Source organism: Mustela erminea, chromosome 2 (genome assembly GCF_009829155.1).
Source record: "Mustela erminea isolate mMusErm1 chromosome 2, mMusErm1.Pri, whole genome shotgun sequence".
NCBI lineage: Eukaryota > Metazoa > Chordata > Mammalia > Carnivora > Mustelidae > Mustela > Mustela erminea.
Genome location: NC_045615.1, coordinates 13,428,122 through 13,447,188, shown reverse-complemented (window position 1 = coordinate 13,447,188; position 19,067 = coordinate 13,428,122). Strand labels below are relative to the sequence as shown.

The following is a 19,067-nucleotide window of genomic DNA, read 5'->3' as shown; positions in this document are numbered from 1 at the left end:
ATAAAAATGTGTATTATAAGAAACATATGTGTACATAGAGCTAGATGCAAACAAAATTTTAAAGACTGGATGACCTATGTAAAAAAATTACAAGCAATGTCTTGAAGATGTGGATAATAGATGATATTTTTTTCTCTAAACTTTCTACAAAGACTGTCTCTTTGTAGAATTTTAAATATCAGTGGAAGATAGATGATAGACAGATATGGATGGATGGATGGATGGATGGATGGATGGATCATGTAGATGGATAACTGGATGGATGGACAGATAGAAGGCTAGATTAAAAAGATGATAGATAGATCTCTTTTCTCCCTTCCTCCCTCTCTCTTTCCCTCCTCCCTCCCTTCCTTCCAAATCCTTTTCACTGGGAGGAAATCAAGAGCATAATTTTCAAAAGCAAAGCAGGCAGTTACAAATGTTACAAGCCTCAGGTCTATTCAGCTGCCCTAGGATGGGATGGGAGAGGGGATTTTCCTGCTGTACCTTGAGCCCATTCCTGACCTGTTTACTACAGGCTACAGTCTAGCAGGTGGGACTGAATAGCCATGGATGCATCACATCCAGCCTGAGCCCTGAGAACTAGACACACACAAAAGCTCTAGGGTGTTAGTGTCCAGAGGGACAGTGTCCAGTATAGCAGGGATATACTAGTGTCCAGTATAGCAGGGAAATAGGGACCCAGGAGGTTTTAGGTCTTTATCACCAAGATGAACAGGAATACCTCAGACATTTATTTATTTATTGCCTCATATTTCTGTTGAGCAACTACTATGTGTCTGTCCTCCTGGGGAAGATGCATACGCATGGATGATTCCACTGCCAAGCAGTAAGGGCTGTTACCAAGGTCTGCTCAAGACCCATGGGAGCTCAGGGACACCAGTGACGGGCCCCTCTGCCAGGCAGGGTTGGGGACAGGTAAGGTGGACTTGGATGGTTTGTGGGATGTCATCAGACAGGTGATGGGAGCGAGGATTTCCCCTGTAGGTAAGAGCACTGGGTTAAACACAGAAGTATGGGAAAGGAAAACATCTGAGAGAACAATAGGCTTTTTGTGCAGTAGGTATCCAATGGCTTCTGGAAAGAGGAAGAAGGTTAACCATAGGGGTACTCACGTGGGGCTAAGCAAGGTGTTGTGAGTCCTGAAGCTCATACAGTTGGGAAGCCGGGGGTGGGGAGCTGGCATATGCATATGTTACCGGAGCTGATGAGTGAGAAGCACAGAAGCAGGAACTTCATTGCATTCATGTGATCCCACTTCTGTGCTCACCCTGGCTACTGTGCACTATGAGCAAATACTGAAGGATCTTAAGGAAGAATGAAATATCTACACCTATGTTGGAGAAAAAAAGGACAACTGTGCATACCCCATCAATCCTCATCAGCTAAAGCAAAAGGTGCTCTTGTTGCTGGGGACAGGCGGGTTCTCAAAATGGGCAGCTAAAGCTCCTAAGTACTCTTGGCTTCTGGGCACAACTGTCTCACCTATGGCTGAGCAGAAGTAAAAGAGCAGCCCCATCGCCTGCCTGTTTCCTGCCCTCCCAGAGGCAGGTAATGAAAAATGCCCAGTTGGCAGTGCCGAGGGCCCAAGTCCTGTGCAGACACTGCACGACGCATCCTCCAGACAGCTGATGGCCCTGAAGTCTGCCAGCCAGCCACGGCAGTGGGCCTGGATGACCATGACTTTGGGTTTCATCTGACTCTGACCCTGTAATTTCCTCTTTGCCATTCCTTCTTTCCCCAGGGCTGTGAGAGGTAGGAATTGGACTGCATGTGGTCCCATGCCATGGTGAAGTGCTAAAAGAGGCATGAAGCCTCTAGACTCTTTGACTGATGTTGCCAACAAATGTATCTGATGAAGTGGGGGAACGCCAGCCTCCACCAGCTGAGTGGGGTGAGCTAAACTGCACCACCTCCCACCCAGGGCCTCAATGTCCCGGCTGCACAGCGGGTGGATGGATGACAGGGCCCCACCTGGGATCGTGGGTGAGGATTAGCCCATAAAACTTGCCGTAAATTTCCCTACATCTATAAAGTGCTATGAAAGTAATGACTATAGATTATGATCAGAATTGAAGGATAAACATAAGCCCATTTGGGCCCTCCCAGAACCCACTCCTTGGCCCAGAGAGTCTGGGAGGAGAACAAGTTACAGCTGCTTCCCCATGGAGAGAAGCCAGGCACGGCGACCCGCAAGGGGACTGAGTAATCATCAGCTTTTTCCAGGCATTTTTTGGCTGGGATTTTAATCCTAAACCTCACAAGATGTTACATCTTTTAATTACCAATTCAGGCACTTCTCTGCCTTCTCCACAACATTCCACTGGGTTTTGAAAGCCAGTGATGTCTTGTTATACCACATCAATAAATGCATATTAACGGGAGAAAGCTAGATATTTTTCTAGATTATTTCAAAGGAGGAGAAAATGTGGCAGCCTTAAGGAAGCAATTGGGCAGAACTTACATCCTATCTTGAGAGCGCCCGATAATCACCTCATTCCACGCTGCAAGTATGAAGTCATCCGGAGAAAACTGTTTTGCAGGTAGGTTATGAACTCGTCTTTTTTTTCAATATTCATGATAAAAACACTGTTTCTAACATGTCAAATTAGGCTTTATCTCTTTATCGTAATTCATAAAATAAAATAAACCAACCTACAAGATAATTTTTTAAGATAAAAAAAATTGATTAAGTATTTTGACCAGTACTATAAAGGGGAACTGGGCATAATATCTACGGCTCTCTGGACATTTTCTGTTTGCAAAACTACATTTCAAAAGATAGAATGGCCATGGTACAAAAACATTTATTTAAATTAAATATTTTAGACAGATCAATATCTACAACCGTTCCAAAGCATGTGTAGTTCTTACAAAAAAAAAAAAAATGGAACAGTTTAGCTTAATGTCTGTGATGTTTTACAAGATTATTAATATACATTCTGGACTGCACCAGTCAATCATACTGTCGTGAATGATTCACTGTTTATTACCAAATGTCGTATACAGCAATAGCATTAAGATTAATTATATCTTATAAGTAATTTAATAGTAGGACGTCTTGGAAGAAAAAAACGATCTCTCAACAATATAAAATATAAGCTAAAAATAGGATAATATATAAAACACTTACATATTTCATACAGACAATAATAGGCTGGAATTAAAAGACAACTGTCTTTTCCCTCATTGCTAGGTATGTTCCTTCAAAGGAGGTTTGAGAGAAGGATGGAAATGTTTTTGGGGGTGGGGTCCGGGCTCAGAAACATTTTCTGAATCACAGTGCAGTTCTGTTCTTTGGGAAGTCAGTACAGCAAAGGGAAGTTGTTTTGAAGTGTTAGCCAACAATGTTCCCCAGAACCAGCTGTCTGGTGAGGAGACTGAATTCCCATCTCAGCCATAGGAATGATGTTTAGGATTTTTAAGCCAGGGGATCTTTGAATTCCTGGGCAACTCAAGGGTGGAGGAAGAACAGTGAAAAAGAGAAAAAGAAATCCCAGGAAAGGATGAAGGGAAGTAAGCTACAGTGAGAAGGAAGCTCCTTTTGCACCTGCAGAGGGGAGAGTGTGTTAAAATTTTGCTCAAGAAATGAACACATTCAGATTGGAGGTAAGTGATGTTTTTGTGTAGAAATTCTTTTTGGGTTCCCTGCTTTTGGGGTCATTCGGAACAGGGAGTTAACAAGAAATTGCCAACATCAACAAGAGTATCTGATCTAGGCTGCACAGACATGCATTTAAGGGTGTGCATGAAGGTGTGTGTGTTGTGCATGTCCCACAAACACTGTATATGTTCAGGCTGTGTATATTCTCTTGAAATGTGTGATAAAAAATAATTCATCTTTTAAAAAGGTTTAAAAACCAGTGGTTTGAATTCAATCTCGTTTTCAGCAGCACAGTCAATTCTAGTGGTTAATTTCCCAAATCAAGAGGAGTACTGTCCTTTTGAAAGACCATGATCGTTTTAGAAGGTCGAGCGAGTGCAGAAAGCTGTGTGTTCTTGGGCTGCACACACGAATTACCACCAGGCTGGACATTAATGAATTTATTAAGACAAACTTCGTTTTCCTTTTAATTAGCCTTGAAAGAATCCTAGATCAGAAAACCCTGGAGTAGAAGGTGCCTTAGATGTCAAGTCTGTCCCCAACTTTACAGACTGGGGGAGGGGCTGCAAGGGGAAAAGAACCAAGTGGGGGTCCCACCAGCATCTGGGTCAGAAGCTGGAGAGGTGTGAAGGCCGCTGAGATTTTCACACATTGGTTTCCGCGATGGGGACCCAGAGAAGTAAATGAAAATCTACCAGTTAACCATCTTTCTTTTGGCAACTACCTTGCCTTATTCCCAGGATGTAGCCAGTGGAAAACCCATCTGAAGAAATATACTCAAAATGTAGGTGGCAGGGAGCAAAGGGGCACTCAGACCGGCAGAGCCCGGTTCTGCCCCGCTGACAGTTCAAACATGCACACCCCGGGCTGTCGGAGGACGTTGGTAACACTGCGCGGTTACCTCTGCTCAGCGCTCGGGAAGTAGAGGCTGCGCGAGGCAGGGCCAGGCTGGCTGCCTCAGCCTCTTTGATACGCTGTACTCTATGATACGCTGTAGCTGTTGTAATACGTGGCCGTGGCATCAGCCAGCACGGAGATAAGGCTGGTCTCTGTGGCGCCTGTTGATGTCACCTGGGAGACGGGGACATGCCCACTAAGGGCCACAGCCCCTGCGGCAGAGTCTGGGTGGCCAGGAGTGTTCAAATACTGGTCGAACTCATTCCGATCCATGTCCCCCAGGAGTTCCACCTGGCTCAGCTGATCCAGGGCATCAAAGCCGGGGTGTTCCGGAGGTGGGGAGAGCTGGCCCAGGTGGGCGTGGATGTTGGAGTGGAGTGGGTGGTAGGTGGCAGGGGAATAATAGGCAGGAGACGGGGGACAGGCAGGTACAGTGGACATCATAGAGACGCCCGGGGACTGGCCGAGGGCTAGGGAGCCCAGGGGGTGGCCGCAGTGGAGGGGGCTGGGGGCGAACTCCGGTGAGTAAGTGGGCCCAGGCAGGTGAGGGATGTGGCGGGAGTGCGCATGCTCCTCCTGGCAAGGGGAGGAGAAGAAAGTCTGCTCCGACTCCAGTACGTCCAGGGGCGACATTTCCGGGGGCGTGGGTAGCCCGTATGGGTAAGTGTCCATGCTGCCCGGAGTGCCGCCTCCACCGGTTGGACCCTCGTGATAGCAGCCCCGCAGGCTGGGCAGGGCGGAGCCGGGGGAGTACTCACCCCTGTCCTCCTTCTCCCCCAGCGCCCCGCGGCCGCCGCTCCGCTTCTCAGGCAGAGCGTTCTGGTCTCGGGAGAGGGAGCTCAGGAGGAAGCCCGGGTCCACGCGCTTGCAGAGGCGCTTGGCCTGCTTCTTCCTGCGAGGGCGGTACTTGTAGTTGGGGTAGTCCTGCATGTGCTGCAGGCGCAGCCGCTCCGCCTCGTCCACGTAGGGCCTCTTCTGGGACAGCGTCAGCGCCTTCCACGACTTTCCTGCTCACACAAGTCAGAGAAAGCCCCTTTCAGCATCTGCGCGGCTTGGAGAGGCAGGTTCACCAGTGTCAGACGCTCCTGCCTCCCTGCGTCCACACTCGCACTCGCCGTCAGCCTCCATCCCCATCCCACATCCCCATCCCATTCGCCCCCACCCCACAAAGGACTTAAAGGACACTGCACCCCTCGCATCCCGCTCCCATCCCAGATCCTGGCACTGTGGGGCCAAAAAATCTCTTCCGCTTGCAGCCAGCAAAACCACTAAGGCCAACTATGCACAGGGTGGCTTCTCCTCTCCTATAAAGGCCTAAAGCCGCGAATCACGCAAACGTATAAACAATGCGGGATTCATAGTGAAAAGCCCACCAGACCCAATGTCAGATGCCCGATAAAAATATATAACGACCAATTTGATCTGGGTTCTTTTTTACCCCAAGTGGACCAAGTCTACTCATTTGTGCATTTTAATGAAAACTCTTTGCCTTTGCTGATTATCGCTGCCTCTCAGGAAGTGATGCTATATTTATTTATGGCATAAATCCCACAGGCCGTCTTGTGAGGGAACTCTGGGCTCTGTCCATCGTTTTACAGATGTAAGTAAATTACAGGATCTCACTTAGGGGAACAGACAGTTATGCCCCACATCTGAAGGTCAGTTAGGACCCTGCCATATGAAGCCCATTGCCAGCCTGCTAGCATCTGCCTGCAACATGCACACACATGGGTGCACACACATGCATGCACACCAATGTGTGCACACGCACACAGGTGCAAAAGCATGCACACACGCACTCGTGATAAGGCTTCCTGCTCTCCACTTAATTAGTAGCCTGTGACTGTGACAGGGGCCAGTTGCTCAGTCACTGACTCTTCTCACAGAAGCAAGTTCTTTGACTTCCCTGGGTCTTTATTTTCCTCACTATAAAACGTATTGTGATATTGTCCAATTCAAAACTCTCTCTTTAAGAAGCATCTCACGCTTGTAACCGATTGGTGCTAAAGTGCTGGTTTCACTTGGACTTTCTATTCAACCTTACTCCCTTCTGTATAGTTTTATAAATTGCTTTAGCATCTCTCTCTCTCTCTCTCTCTCTCATCTGTCAGTACATGCATTGCACATCCCTCTGGCTGCTGCTTTTCTGAAGGTCATCTCTGGACCCTTACCTCCCAGGCGGACCCAGGGGGTTCTGCAACTTTGGAAGCCCCTTTTCCCCAACCCAACTCTAATGTATCCTGAAGTTTGAGACCTACTAGCTTGGAGGTAAGTACCCCCATCCCCACTCCTGGTAAGGAAAGAAGCCACATGTCCCACCCAGAACCCTTGGCATAGGGCCCCATATAGAGCTCCATGTCCTGTCACCTCAGTACCCTGCACTGACCCTGACTCTGCATGCCTGGCCCTCATAGAGCACTGGAGGAGGGCAATTATTAAAGGCGCTCTACCATTGGGATGAAAGTTTATAACTATTGTGACAGACCCATCAATTAATATAATTACGTGTCACTTAAAAGAGCAACTCCAAAAGTGTCAGGAACTCTGGGTTTAGGGCTGGTCAGCAGTTCCCAGCCTGTGGCTGAGACTGCAAAGTTGTTGCAAGAGGCCCAAAATAGAGGCACACCCCACACCTTGTCTGTGGAGTGAATTTAAAATGTCACTCTAGTTTCTAAGTGTACATAGATATCATAATATTAATAAAATAGTCATTTTAAATTTCATTAAATATATTAACTGTTTTTATGTGCCTTTTTATTCATAGTATCCTAAAAATAGTAGTGCTACTAGGTGAAATTGTGATGTTATAGACTGGAAAGCTTAGAGGCAAAAAAGCTGGGGACACTTTCCTAGGTCAGAAAAGAAAGTCCTGGGCAAGATCATGGTGGAATTGGATCATCATGCTGCCCCCTAGTAACAGGTGTAGGAAGTCCATATTTTTAAAAGCCCCTTGCCCCTTGTGCAGTTAGGCAGGAAGGAATCAGTGTCTTTCCTGCAAAATGAATTATAACCTCTGGAAGCTTAAGTGAGACTTGTCAACAGGGATCAGCTCACAAGAGGCATTTGTCAGGTAGGTCCTTTCGCCTTCCCAGTCCCTGGGCTGCAGGCAGCCTCAGTCCCGAAAGTCTCCCTAGCCTGAGCTCCTCTCCCACCTCTGAACTGGGCCTGCAACGGAAAACTCACTCTGTCCTGGTCACAGGAGCTGCACTTTATCAAAAGGCGCAATGCCTGGGCCCATGAAAAAAAATGTTGAAGGACCCACCAAAAAAAAAAGTATTTTCATTTCTTTAAAAACCTGAAGAAAAAAAATCAACTTTTAGGTAAATACTTTACTGTTGTATATATTAATATATTTGTCTTTATGCCCATACAGTATGAAATATAATTTTTAATATTTTTATGGACAAAGGGGCTTGCTTTGACACTGACCCACCATTGTGTCCTGGGCTTATCTAGCCAGGGGACTGGGCTATGCATCGGTAGGAGACTTTGGGAAACCAGCAGCTTTGAAAGGGCATCTACACTGCAGGAAGGACCCCTTTTGGGGGCCTGTAGGTTTAGCCAAAGAAGGGTGGGTGACAGCCCTCACCTCAAGGTTTGGAGCTCTGGAGAGAAAAGAAAAAAAGCTCAGTTCTGGGGGGGAGGGGTGTGGTTGGGGAGGGTCAGTCCAGTCTCAGGTGACCGCATACTTCCCCTTGTCCCACTGTGCCTACAAAGTGCTTTGAAATGTTTCCACAAGTTAAAATGAATAAAACCTCCGTGGAAGAGCAAAAGGGAGTAGAGCAGTTGAAAGTACTCAGCTCCAGACCTGGGAAAGAAGAAACCCTCACAAAAGCCCTACTGGAACTCTAAATTTTCAGACCTGCCCTAACTCCTTTCTCTGGGCTCCTCTGGTCTGGCTTGTCCTTGTCCCCAGGCCCGCTGCCCCAGCTCAGCAGCCCTCAGAAAGTGGCAGGCTTCAGGACAGACCTCACTGGCCGCCCTGAGCGTCCCAATCGCTGTATCTACCTCCTGCGATTGAGAAATACATTATCGAATCGAGTCTATGTGCGCATTTTTTTGCTGTAGGTTTAATAATTAAGTTAAAGAAAGGATGCGTTCCTGCAAGGTCTCTCTTGACGAATATTAGTTAATAATAGTTAACAACCTCCTTCTGTGATTGTGCCAGTGGTAAATTCAGGGAATAGTGGGTTTCCCGCTTTGATATTCCTAGCAAACACCGGTTCCACCCAGCCTCCGGGTTTCCGTCCGGACCTGTGTGCGCGTAGGTCCCGGTCGCCGGGAGACCGGGGCCTGGCAGCTGATGGCCCCGCCTGTCCCTTGGGTTCCCTCGAGTGGGCTTCCTGGCCCACCCCAGCTGGCCGCGCGGTTTCACTTCGGGCGTCGTCGAGGTATCCCGGCTCTGAATCCCGGTTACTCTGCGCTTACCCACGCTCGCACAGATGCCCAACCTCGCGGGCACTCCCCCAGCATACCCACAAGCCGGGTCCTACCCAGGCACCCCGCGCTCTCAGGACCCCAACACGGCCCCTAGAAGCGAGCCCCCGGACCCGCCTCTGCCCGCGCCCCGGGCCCGCCGACCTCCCGGGAAACCCCGCCCGCCCGCTGGCTTACTCACCCAGCATCTTGCTGAGCTCGGCGTTGTGCAGGTCCGGGTTCTGCACCGCCAGACGTTTCCTCTCGTCCTTGGCCCACACCATGAAGGCGTTCATGGGTCGCCGGATACGGCTCTCTGCGCCCTTGTCCCCCGGCGGGCGGGGGGCGGCCGGCGGCGACAGCCCATCCGACAGCTCGGTTTCCAGGGCCGGGCACTCGAGCCCCTCGGGCCACGGATAAGCTCCCAACAGCGAGGCCATGGCCGCACGGGGGTCCCCTCGCTTCACCTCTCAGGGCAGGCGCTGACCTGGCCCTCGCACGGGTCGGGCGTCCAACTTGGCTGGCAGCCGCGGCCCGTCCCTTTATTTATCAGCTTCGTGCGGCCGCGTCCTCCAATGACTCTCGGGAAGGCGGCGCAGCCCCTCCCTCCGTCTAGGCTCGGGCCCACTCCCTGCGTCCTGGGCCACCGCGTCCCCGCTCCGACCTGCCAGGATGGGGATAAGGGAGGGAGGGCCACTTCCCCGCGCCCGCCCCGGCCCGCCCCTCTGCCTTCCGAGTCCCTCCCGGGAATCCGCCCCTGGCCGCCTCCCGTCCTGCCCGCTCTGGGTGCAGGTGTCGCAGAGCCAGGAGGCTGGCGCCGCCCGCAGTCCCGTCGCCCCGGAGCGGGAGCCAGACTCCAGTGCCCTGTCCCGACTGGCCGTGGCCTCTCCCAGCCACACTCCACCAGCTCCTCCCGCGTCTGGAATTCCGTGGAGAACTGAAGCCAAACAGGTTTCGCTAGGCCAGGTCGGGCGGGAGAGGAACTGACCATGAATCCCCCCAGAGCAGCCTGTGTGAACTGTTCTGAAGAGAACATTCTTGCCTTTCTTCTAAAATGAACAGGGCTCCAACATCCTCGCTCCCAGCCAGCTTTGGCGGCCAGAGACATGCCAGGAGGAGGGATGCCCTCTGCATGGGGCCCTGTGCCGTGCTCACAGAGCCCCCTGCAACTCCCAGGCTGTCTTGAGGGCTGGACTGCATTCTCAGTTCTCCTTCATTCACTCTGCCATCTGATGTCTCTCCACTAACACTCTTATCTCCACACCACACTAGTCTCAGAGGTCCTCCAGGTCTTCAGCTCCCTCATCTTCTCTCTGTATTTTCCTTCTGGTTGTATTTTATCTTGTCTCCGTCTGGCTCCTGCTTCTAGGAGTGGAGTTGCTCTTCCCCCCTTGCTCAATGGCTTTCCAGCAGCTTTCCGACTTCCCAGGTTAGATGGCGGCTGGTTCTGGGAGGGCTGAGGGCTGGGAGCTCAGGGTAGTCTCTCCAAGATGCCAGCCCTCTGCCCCCAGGACAACTCATATGAGTAGGGCTGTTCTGGCTCTCAGGGCAGCACGGCACACAGTAGGCGCTCAGGAACTGCCGAATAAGTGAAAGAATAAGTGAGTGAGTAAATAAGGCTTAGGCACACCCTACTGTATAAAACACAATCATGAGGCTTGATTAGATCCTGGAATTCAATCTACAAATATTTACTGAGCGCCATCCCTTTTTAGGGCTTAGTAGAGGTGACCCTGAAAGGAGGTAGCATTGTCCTGGGAGGACCCTGGGGTCTGCAGCCAGGATCTGTCTTCAGTGTTTGATTACTTAATGCATGACTCTGGGCATGTCATGTATCTCTCTAGGCCTTTTTTTCCTAAACCTAAAAGGAGGACAATGATTAAGACCTGATCTCACGAGGCTGTTGTGAAGACGCGGTGAGATAATACACATGAAAACTTAACCTCTATATGATGGCTGCTGTTAATACAACTCTAGATGTAAAACCCTGTAAATTTTAAGACCAAATTTCAATGCCCTAGGGTGCACGCAGTTCATAAGTGCCTCGTATGCAACATGCACTCCCAGACAGGCCCCATGGACCCCAAGGCAAGTGGGTAGAGAAATGCAACTCCTGTTTTTAAATCCCAATTTTAATCTACAGAACCCGGGATAATTTTCATCTCAGAATGGGCTTTACTCATAAAATAATAGATTGCTTAGTTATCTTCTCCTTTTCCAGAAGGATCCAGCAGCAGCACCCTAGACCCATGTGCTCCAAACACTACCCTCGCAGGCCAGAACTGAGCAGCAAAGGGAGCAGGTGCTGGCAAGAAAGGGGGTGTCAAGGTGGAGCAGAGGGCATCGCTGGAGCCTGGGACCAAGCGGACAGTGGGGAGAAAAGAGGCTGCGTGCAGAGAGAATGTGTCCACAGTCTAGGCAGACATCCCTACCCCTGGAAGCCTAGGTCACTTCCTGTGTTAGACCCCTCTACCAGAAACTCCTCAAGAAAAATCCCCAGGCCAGGATAATCTAGGAACCCCGGGGCACCAGAGTCCCGCCAGGCCACGGGAGGGCACCTCATTGGGGTAAGGAGGGAAGAAGAAGGGACCACGACTGAGGGTTCGGGAGGGGGAACTGCGCTGCAAACGTGGATCCCTGAAACAACTGGGCTGCGACTCTTTCTAAGCCCACCGCCGCTGCAGGGCACAGACAGTGCTCCGAGGGCCCAGAGGCCTCTAGAGGATAGAGCCCCCTTGCCGGCCGCGGACGTTCCCACTCCAGCCCCCAACCTCTGGCGCGCTGCCGGCGTTTTTCCGGAGCAGAGAGAGAACGAAGTGGGGCTGCGCCCAGGCACCAGGTTAGAAAAAGGCGCGGGATCCGGGTAGCGCGGAGCGGTCAAGTTGGGTTCCAAACGTCTTTCGCAAAGTTGGAGAAAACAGCGGGGGCGGGCGCAGAGAAAATACAAGCTGTGATTGTTGTTTCCAATTGTTTAATTTCTTGCATTTCGTCTGGAAAAAGTGCACGAGACTGAGTCGTCCAGGACCTGGACGTTAAGGGCCACATGGCTCGCTTGAGCGTGCTCTCAGCGTACGAGCGCTCTGCTCACGGGAACCTGGGCTCTTTTGTTCGCTCCTTTCCTTCACTACTTAATTTGCACCCGCGCATTGATTTACCAGGGCAACTTTATGCGAACGTGTCCTGCTGAGAGCGGTGCTAAGAGATGCGTGTCCTTCTGCATCTCTGGTCACTGCGACTTTCAGTCTCCGGAACTCCGAATGGACCCCAAGCGTCCCCAAAGCCCGGTGCTCCCGAGCCTTGAGAGGGAGGGTCAAGGCTGGCGATCCCCCATCCCCCATCTCTCTCACCGCGCAACAGCCCCTACATTTGCTTGGGCCTGCGCTGGGCCCAGGACGGCAGCCAGTTGTCCGTAGGAGTTTCGCACGGTGAATTCGCAAGCAATCAAACCAAGAAGTCTCCAGTAGGGACAATGGAGTGGGGTCCGCAGCGGGATGGGAGGAGGGTTCCGTCAAACACCGAGGAGCAGAGTCTGAGCACCGGTCTGCGTGTGAGGCCTCAGGGACACAGTGGGCACCGCGCGAGAACAACACAGGAGACCCGTCCGCACAGGCACCTGAGCAAGCCTTTACTTCCCCGTGTGTATTGCGAGAACGGCACTCTCTGCTCCCTCAAATGACTTTTGTTTCCTTTCCTTTCTTTTCTTTTTCCTTTCCTCCTTCCCTATTTCCCTCCTTCCCCCCCTCCTTCCTCCTTCTTTCTCCCTCCGACTTTCCCCCTCTTTCTCTGCTCCCTCCCATGTCTTTCTTCAGCTCAGCTCTGTAGTTGAACATGGGTTTCCAGGAATACAGGACTTGAAGTCTGAAAGCCCCAGTGTAAATTGCTACAATTTACTAGCAGTGTCATTTACTTGATCTCAGCCCCGGTTTCTTCATCTGTAAAATGGGGACAAAATCAGGATGACTGATACATTAGTTGTCAAATCATCTCCTGTGCTTTAAAGAATTGTGAATTGTTACAATGAATGGATGACATTTTACATAAAATTAATAGGGTCAGGCCTTTAGAACCTTCCCCCTCGAGGAGTTTTCCTTATTCTGTTCCAAACCCAAGAATTTTGGTGACTCTGGGAGAAGGGGAAGGAGGGGAGTCTGGTGCACATTTACTGCTCTGAGTGGCAGCTCCTGCACAGGAGCTCAGCATCTGGACCACGCATAGCACTGGACTGGGGAGCCACAGCTGCCAGCTCTCATGTCTACAATGGTTTGTGTATGTGTTTGCTGGTGTATTTCATCCCTCGGTTGAAATAATCACCACCATAATCTTTGCTCACATTAATTTATGTACTTGACCGGCAGTCTTTGTAAAAGGTCATTTGCTGACCCATCTGGGCCTCTACACAAACCTTCTTGGAAGCAGACAGCCCCAATGGTATCATAAAGCCCTTTCCCTGATGACACAGGTGAGGCTGCAGCTTCCAAGGGGCAGAGCAGAGACATGAACACACATCCCTTGCCTTTGTGCTTTTGCTCCCTGGTTGCAGGGCTCTCCAGGGTCAACTCCCAGCTTCCCACCCTCAGCAGAGCCCCAGGCCAGAGAGAAGGGCTTCTAACCAGCTGCTGTGTCTCCCTCTGTCCTTGTGCCCTTTCCAGTCCAGTCCCTCCAAGTTCCACTGGAGCTTTCCTCACCCAAAGGGTGTTTGAAGTTCAAGGAAATGTGAAAAGCAAATGTGCAAACCCTGTTGGCCATGGGTGAGGTGCATGTTGGAGAGCCAGGAAGCCTGCCCAGGCCTGCTAGCTGCCTCTCCCCCCACTCCTCACGGCTGACCCAGCAAAAAGAGACCCTGACTTTCTTCTAAGCAGTTGTACCCAGGGTTGCTCTTTTCTAACCTAGAGCAATTTCTTCATAGTCATTCAGGAGGAATTCATCAAGTTCCTCAATTTAGAATCATTTGGGTAGGTGGGATTAAACAACACTGTGTGGACTTAAGATGTACCTGTAGGCTTGCCTGAGTGGCCTGGAGTAGGCAGAGCAGAAGGAAACGGGGACAGAGCTTCACTGCCTTTGAGGTTTAACTACTTTTCTACAGGCACTAGGGGAAGTGGAATAGGGTTTCCAAACTACATTGTTCCTGAATGTGGGGAGGGTAGACTTCTTGCCAATATCAAAACCCCTTTGTAAGAAGGACTTAATACTAAAAAAGAACTGGGGTGCAGAAGCCCAAGATTTCCCGAGATGGCCCACATCAGACTGGTCACACACAACAGAATCCCCCCCCCCCAACACACACAAAAGTGCTCTTTGCTGATTAATCCTGTCTCCCAGCAAATGGTGGGAAGAACCCTGACTTGAAGCCAGAAGATGTAAGTCCAGTCCCATCGGCTACTGCTGGCTGACACGTTTGAGCCAGTCACCTAACCAGTGCACATGGTGGAGAGTAATATGAAGCCAGTGAGATGAAGTGCTTGCCTGTGTTGTATGCATTCTGCAGGGCAAGGCAGAGGGAAGCCAGTGCACATTCTGGGTTTTGTGTTTGCTTCTCCCTAGCACTGAGGGCTGGAAGAGCTCCAAGCCAAGAACACACTTTTTCTACATTAATTTTCTCCTACTCCACTCTGAACAATGGCCAGTTTTTCTTTTGTAAGGGAGTATGTATGTAGGATTACTGCACTGAAATGATCTCTCTTTAATTAGTCAGAAGCTAGACTTTCAGACTTTAGATGGAAAAACCAATAGATTACAAGAAAAACTAACAGTTGGTTCAAGGGGGTCTGTTTCTAGCTCTTTATCCTATTGCCTATTCTTTCCAAAGAATATGGCATTTCCAAATGCCTAGGAGGAAGAAGAGAAACTTATTAGAAGTCATCTTTAAATAAAACACAGTGGAGGGAGCCTGGGTGGCTCAGTGGGTTAAGCCGCTGCCTTCGGCTCAGGTCATGATCTCAGGGTCCTGGGATCGAGTCTCGCATCGGGCTCTCTGCTTGGCAGGGAGCCTGCTTCCCTCTCTCTCTCTCTGCCTGCCTCTCTGTCTACTTGTGATTTCTCTCTGTCAAATAAATAAATAAAATCTTTAAAAATAAATAAATAAATAAATAAATAAATAAATAAATAAATAAAACACAGTGGAAATAGGAAGAAATGGGAATGAGTCTTTTCTTGGGCTTTCTGTACAGGAGTCTGATTTCTGGGTAAATAGTGGCAGGATCATGACTGACATTGTGAGGTGATCCTGATAGAGATCTCATCATGGGGAACTGTGTCATCAACCAACAATCCTGGTGTGAGAAGCTAAGGATACGTACTGTTTGTTTAGCTTATGAGATTTTCTTCTTGAATAGATTTCAGCTTGCCATTATTTTATGTTTTGCTTTTACCATTATTTTATGTTTTGCTTTTTAATAAAGAATAACATGCCTATGGAGAAGTGTGCCAATGGAGACTCTGCTGAGATTTCATAAGGTGAACACACCTGCGTAAGTAGTGCTCAGATCATGAAACAGAATTTTACTAGTCCTGCTATTTTAAGGCATCCCACCACCATTAAATTGTAAGTTCCTTAGGGCAGGACTGATTATCCTCTGTTTTACAAAATAGAATATATATATATATATATATATATATATATATTTTAAGAATTTATTTATTTGACAGAGATAGATCATAAGTAGGCAGAGAGGCAGGCAGAGAGAGAGGGAAGCAGGCTCCCCGCTGAGCAGAGAGCCCGATGCGGGACTCGATCCCAGAACCCTGAGATCATGACCTGAGCCAAAGGCAGAGGCCTAAACCACTGAGCCACCCAGGTGCCCCTACAATATAGAATATTAATAGAAAATCTGAGATATCACAAAGCCAACAAGTCAGAAGACAACTGCCACTGGAAAGCTAGTTACACGCAGTTCCCAAGAGGGTACTCTATACTCTTGGGGACATATGGGGAAGCACTGGAAGGGGGCAAAATCCTTCACTGTGGTTTCCTCAGGAAGGCCAGGTGAGGGAGGGGAATCAGGCTTAGGATTGGCTAGTCTGAAGAATTTGAATGGGCTCTGGAGTATAAGAGCTGTTCCTGTTTGTCTGGTACCTGGCCTTGAGGTGGTTTGGGCAGGTGGATAGTGGCCCAGAGTGTGAGAGTGCTATGAAGGAGATGGTTGTGGGTATGGTTTTGTACTTGAAAAGTGCACTAGCGGTTGACTTGTTTACTGTCTCTAGGGATTGGCTAGCCTTGGGAGGGGCAGTCCCTCCAGAGTCAGCAAGGCCCCTCATATCAAAGCATCAAAATATAGCCAAGGACTCTGTTAATGCACAGTTATCTTTGACACTCCAAAACCTAAAATAATGTGTTGCACATAAAGGGCATTCAATGAAAGGGGAAAGATAGAAGGAAAGAGGAAGGGAGGGAGGGAGGAAGGGCAGTGGGAATAATGTCCAGTGGGTGGGTAGCTAGTAGGGCAACAAGAGGGCTCACTTCCCACAAGCACTGAAGTAAGCTGCCCCTAACAACTCATGTGAACAGACTGCATTCCACAGTTCCTGGATTTATATTCAGAAAGATTGAATGTCTCAGCAGTTTTAGATGTCCCTTTATGAAGACTTCACTGGGAAACACACCCCTCATTCCACATATCCACTCAGACCACCTATCTAAATTGGTCCTTGAATGATTTGCCCCACATTTCTACTAGCCTGTGACAGTGATTTAGGAAGGGATGCCCTCCAGTTCTCTACTGCTGTGTGATTAACCACCCATTATTCTAGGTGACTCTGTGCATCAGGAATTTGGATCATGTACAGTAAGGGTGTTTGCTTCATGATGTCTGAGGTCTCAGCTGGAAAGGTACAAATAACTGAAAGTAACTAGAATGATCACAAGCTGGCACTATCTGGAAGTTTTTTCAGCCATGTGTCTGGCACCAGGGCTGGGGTCACTCAAAGGCTGGGGTAACCAGAGTATCTATTCATGAATTTCTCATATTGTATTGACTTCCTTTTAGTATGGTGGCTTCTAAGTAGATGGACTTCTTAAATGCTAATGCAACTCCAAGAATTAGGGTTCCCACAAACAAAGTACATGGGATTTTTTTGCTTTGGCCTAGAAGTCACATGGCATCACCTCTAACCAATACTCTATTTGTCAAAGCAGTCACAAGCCTGACCAGATTTAAGGGAAGGGAACATAGATCCCAAGTCTCAGTATGAAAAATGCTAAAGAATTTTGGCATACCTTTGAAACCACTATGAGATATGTGTATGTGTGACATGATGGTGGTAAGAACACCATAAATTTAGAACTCAAATAACTAAGTAACTCATAACAACACTCTCTCCTACCCCAAGGTCAAAGTCAAGGCCAAGAAGTATGTCACCCTCTTCTTCATGTCTTCTGCCCACATATAATATACAATGCCATTCCTTTAAAAGGCTTTTCAAAGCTTCCCCAAAGAAAATAATAGAAATAGGGTAACAGTAATTTCATTTCAAAGATGGAGACTGCTGAGGCATAAGGTATATTAGGGCCATAAAACAATTTAAAGGTTGGGACTGGGTCTGGATACCAAAATTAAATTTTGAAAAAAGCTTAATGAGTTATGGATCCACATTTGGAACTGGAATTTGTAAAGTTTTATTGGAAGGGGGCTTGGGCTATTTGGTAAGAATTGAAGTACAAGTAGGGAAAATGGTTTCCAAGGCCTTCTTCAACTGGGTTTTAACTCTTGCCATCCTCTCACTTCAACACTGAATCTAGTCAACGTAATTTTGAAGCAGAACTAGTAACAGTCTTGTTTACTTATATAAACAGGTATTTTACCTATTTATTTTTAGCTGTTTATTTTTTAAAAAATAAACAAGTCACATCCCATCTCATTTCCAAAAATCCTACAAGGAAAGCAAGAACACATTATTAATATCTAGTTTTGTAGATGAGCAACTGAGGTTCACAGACATTAAGTGATAGCTAGTGAGAGGCAGAATGGGTAAAATGACTCAGCCCAATGCACTCTCAGTTCCCCAGAAGATGTAGTGTTCAAATGAAATGAGGCTGGTTGTATATAAACAAATAATATAAATAATGTGTAAGAAAGTAAACTTTAAGTTACAGAAACTTCCACTTCTGCCCATGATGGAGAAACATGGATTAGATTTATCTTCTCACCTTAAATCATGACAAAACTAGATGAAATATATAAAACAGAAGTTTCCAGACATTATACACAGACAGTGTGGAACATCATGGAAAAGATAAATAAACAAGATGAACCCAGTAAATTTCCCCGCTCACTGTCTGGAGAAAATTTCCAGCCATAGCATGGGGAAGAGAAACTGAAAGACCAGGAAAGACCAGGGTTTTTGCTGTGTCAAGGAGACAAAATTCTGAGCTCAGGGAGGACAAAGCAAAGAAGAAGAGACTGCACAGAGGAAGAGCCTCAAAGAGTTGCAGAAGGGTCTCCTTGATCTTTGACTGAGTACTCATCTGTACATATAGGTCAAAAAATACTAATACTGTGTGGGAAAAAAATCTGGAAAAAAAGTAGGAGGAATAATCTGAGTTCACACGGGGCCAGAAAGTTCCTGTTCCCACTGGCCAAGGTGTAAAGCTCTTAATACATGAGGCATCGGGTATTGTCCTCAGAAGAGCACTGCCTCATAAAAAAAAAAAGTACAACTCATAGCCAGGATAAAAACAAGCAACAATAGAAATAGAAAGAGAAATGATAATGGAGTTAGCAGATAAGGATATTAAAAGAGATATTTTAAATATACTCCATATGTTCAAGAAGATAAGGAAAAAAATATGATAGGGAAATAAATAAAGGATCTAAAATGACTCAAATCAAAATTTTATAAAATTGCAATATACAATATTTGGAATATAAAATAAACTAGCTAAGATCAACATCAGATTAGATATTACAGAATAAAATATTAGTGAACAAGAGACAAACTATCCACAATGAAAAGCAGAGAGAAAGATGAATGAAAATAGAGAAGCAATAACCTGTGAGACAATATTAAGTGGCCCACCATAAAAGCAACTGAAGTCCCAGAAGAAAAGGCGATATTAAAACCTATATTTGAGAAAATAATGGCTAAAAATTTTCCAAAGTTAATGGAAACTACAAATCCACTGTTTCAAAAAGATCAACAATCTTCAACCAGA

General features: G+C 47.8%; 1 protein-coding gene across 1 annotated transcript; it reads right to left on the bottom strand.

The window, feature by feature from the left end:
- Window positions 1-2,787: 2,787 nt before the first annotated feature.
- SOX7 (SRY-box transcription factor 7) lies at window positions 2,788-9,451 on the bottom strand. Its single transcript, XM_032332271.1, has 2 exons — window positions 9,120-9,451; window positions 2,788-5,508 (listed from the first exon to the last, which is right to left on the bottom strand). The coding sequence occupies exons 1-2, from the start codon at window positions 9,355-9,357 to the stop codon at window positions 4,586-4,588; spliced, it is 1,161 nt and encodes a 386-aa protein (XP_032188162.1). The 5' UTR covers window positions 9,358-9,451; the 3' UTR covers window positions 2,788-4,585.
- Window positions 9,452-19,067: the final 9,616 nt, after the last annotated feature.

Excerpts from the sequence above, each read along its gene's own strand:
- SOX7 (XM_032332271.1), bottom strand. The coding sequence starts at position 9,357 with ATGGCCTCGCTGTTGGGAGCTTATCCGTGGCCCGAGGGGCTCGAGTGC. Across the intron at positions 5,509-9,119 it reads CGAGCTCAGCAAGATGCTGG|GAAAGTCGTGGAAGGCGCTG; the intron begins GTGAGTAAGCCA and ends TTGTGTGAGCAG.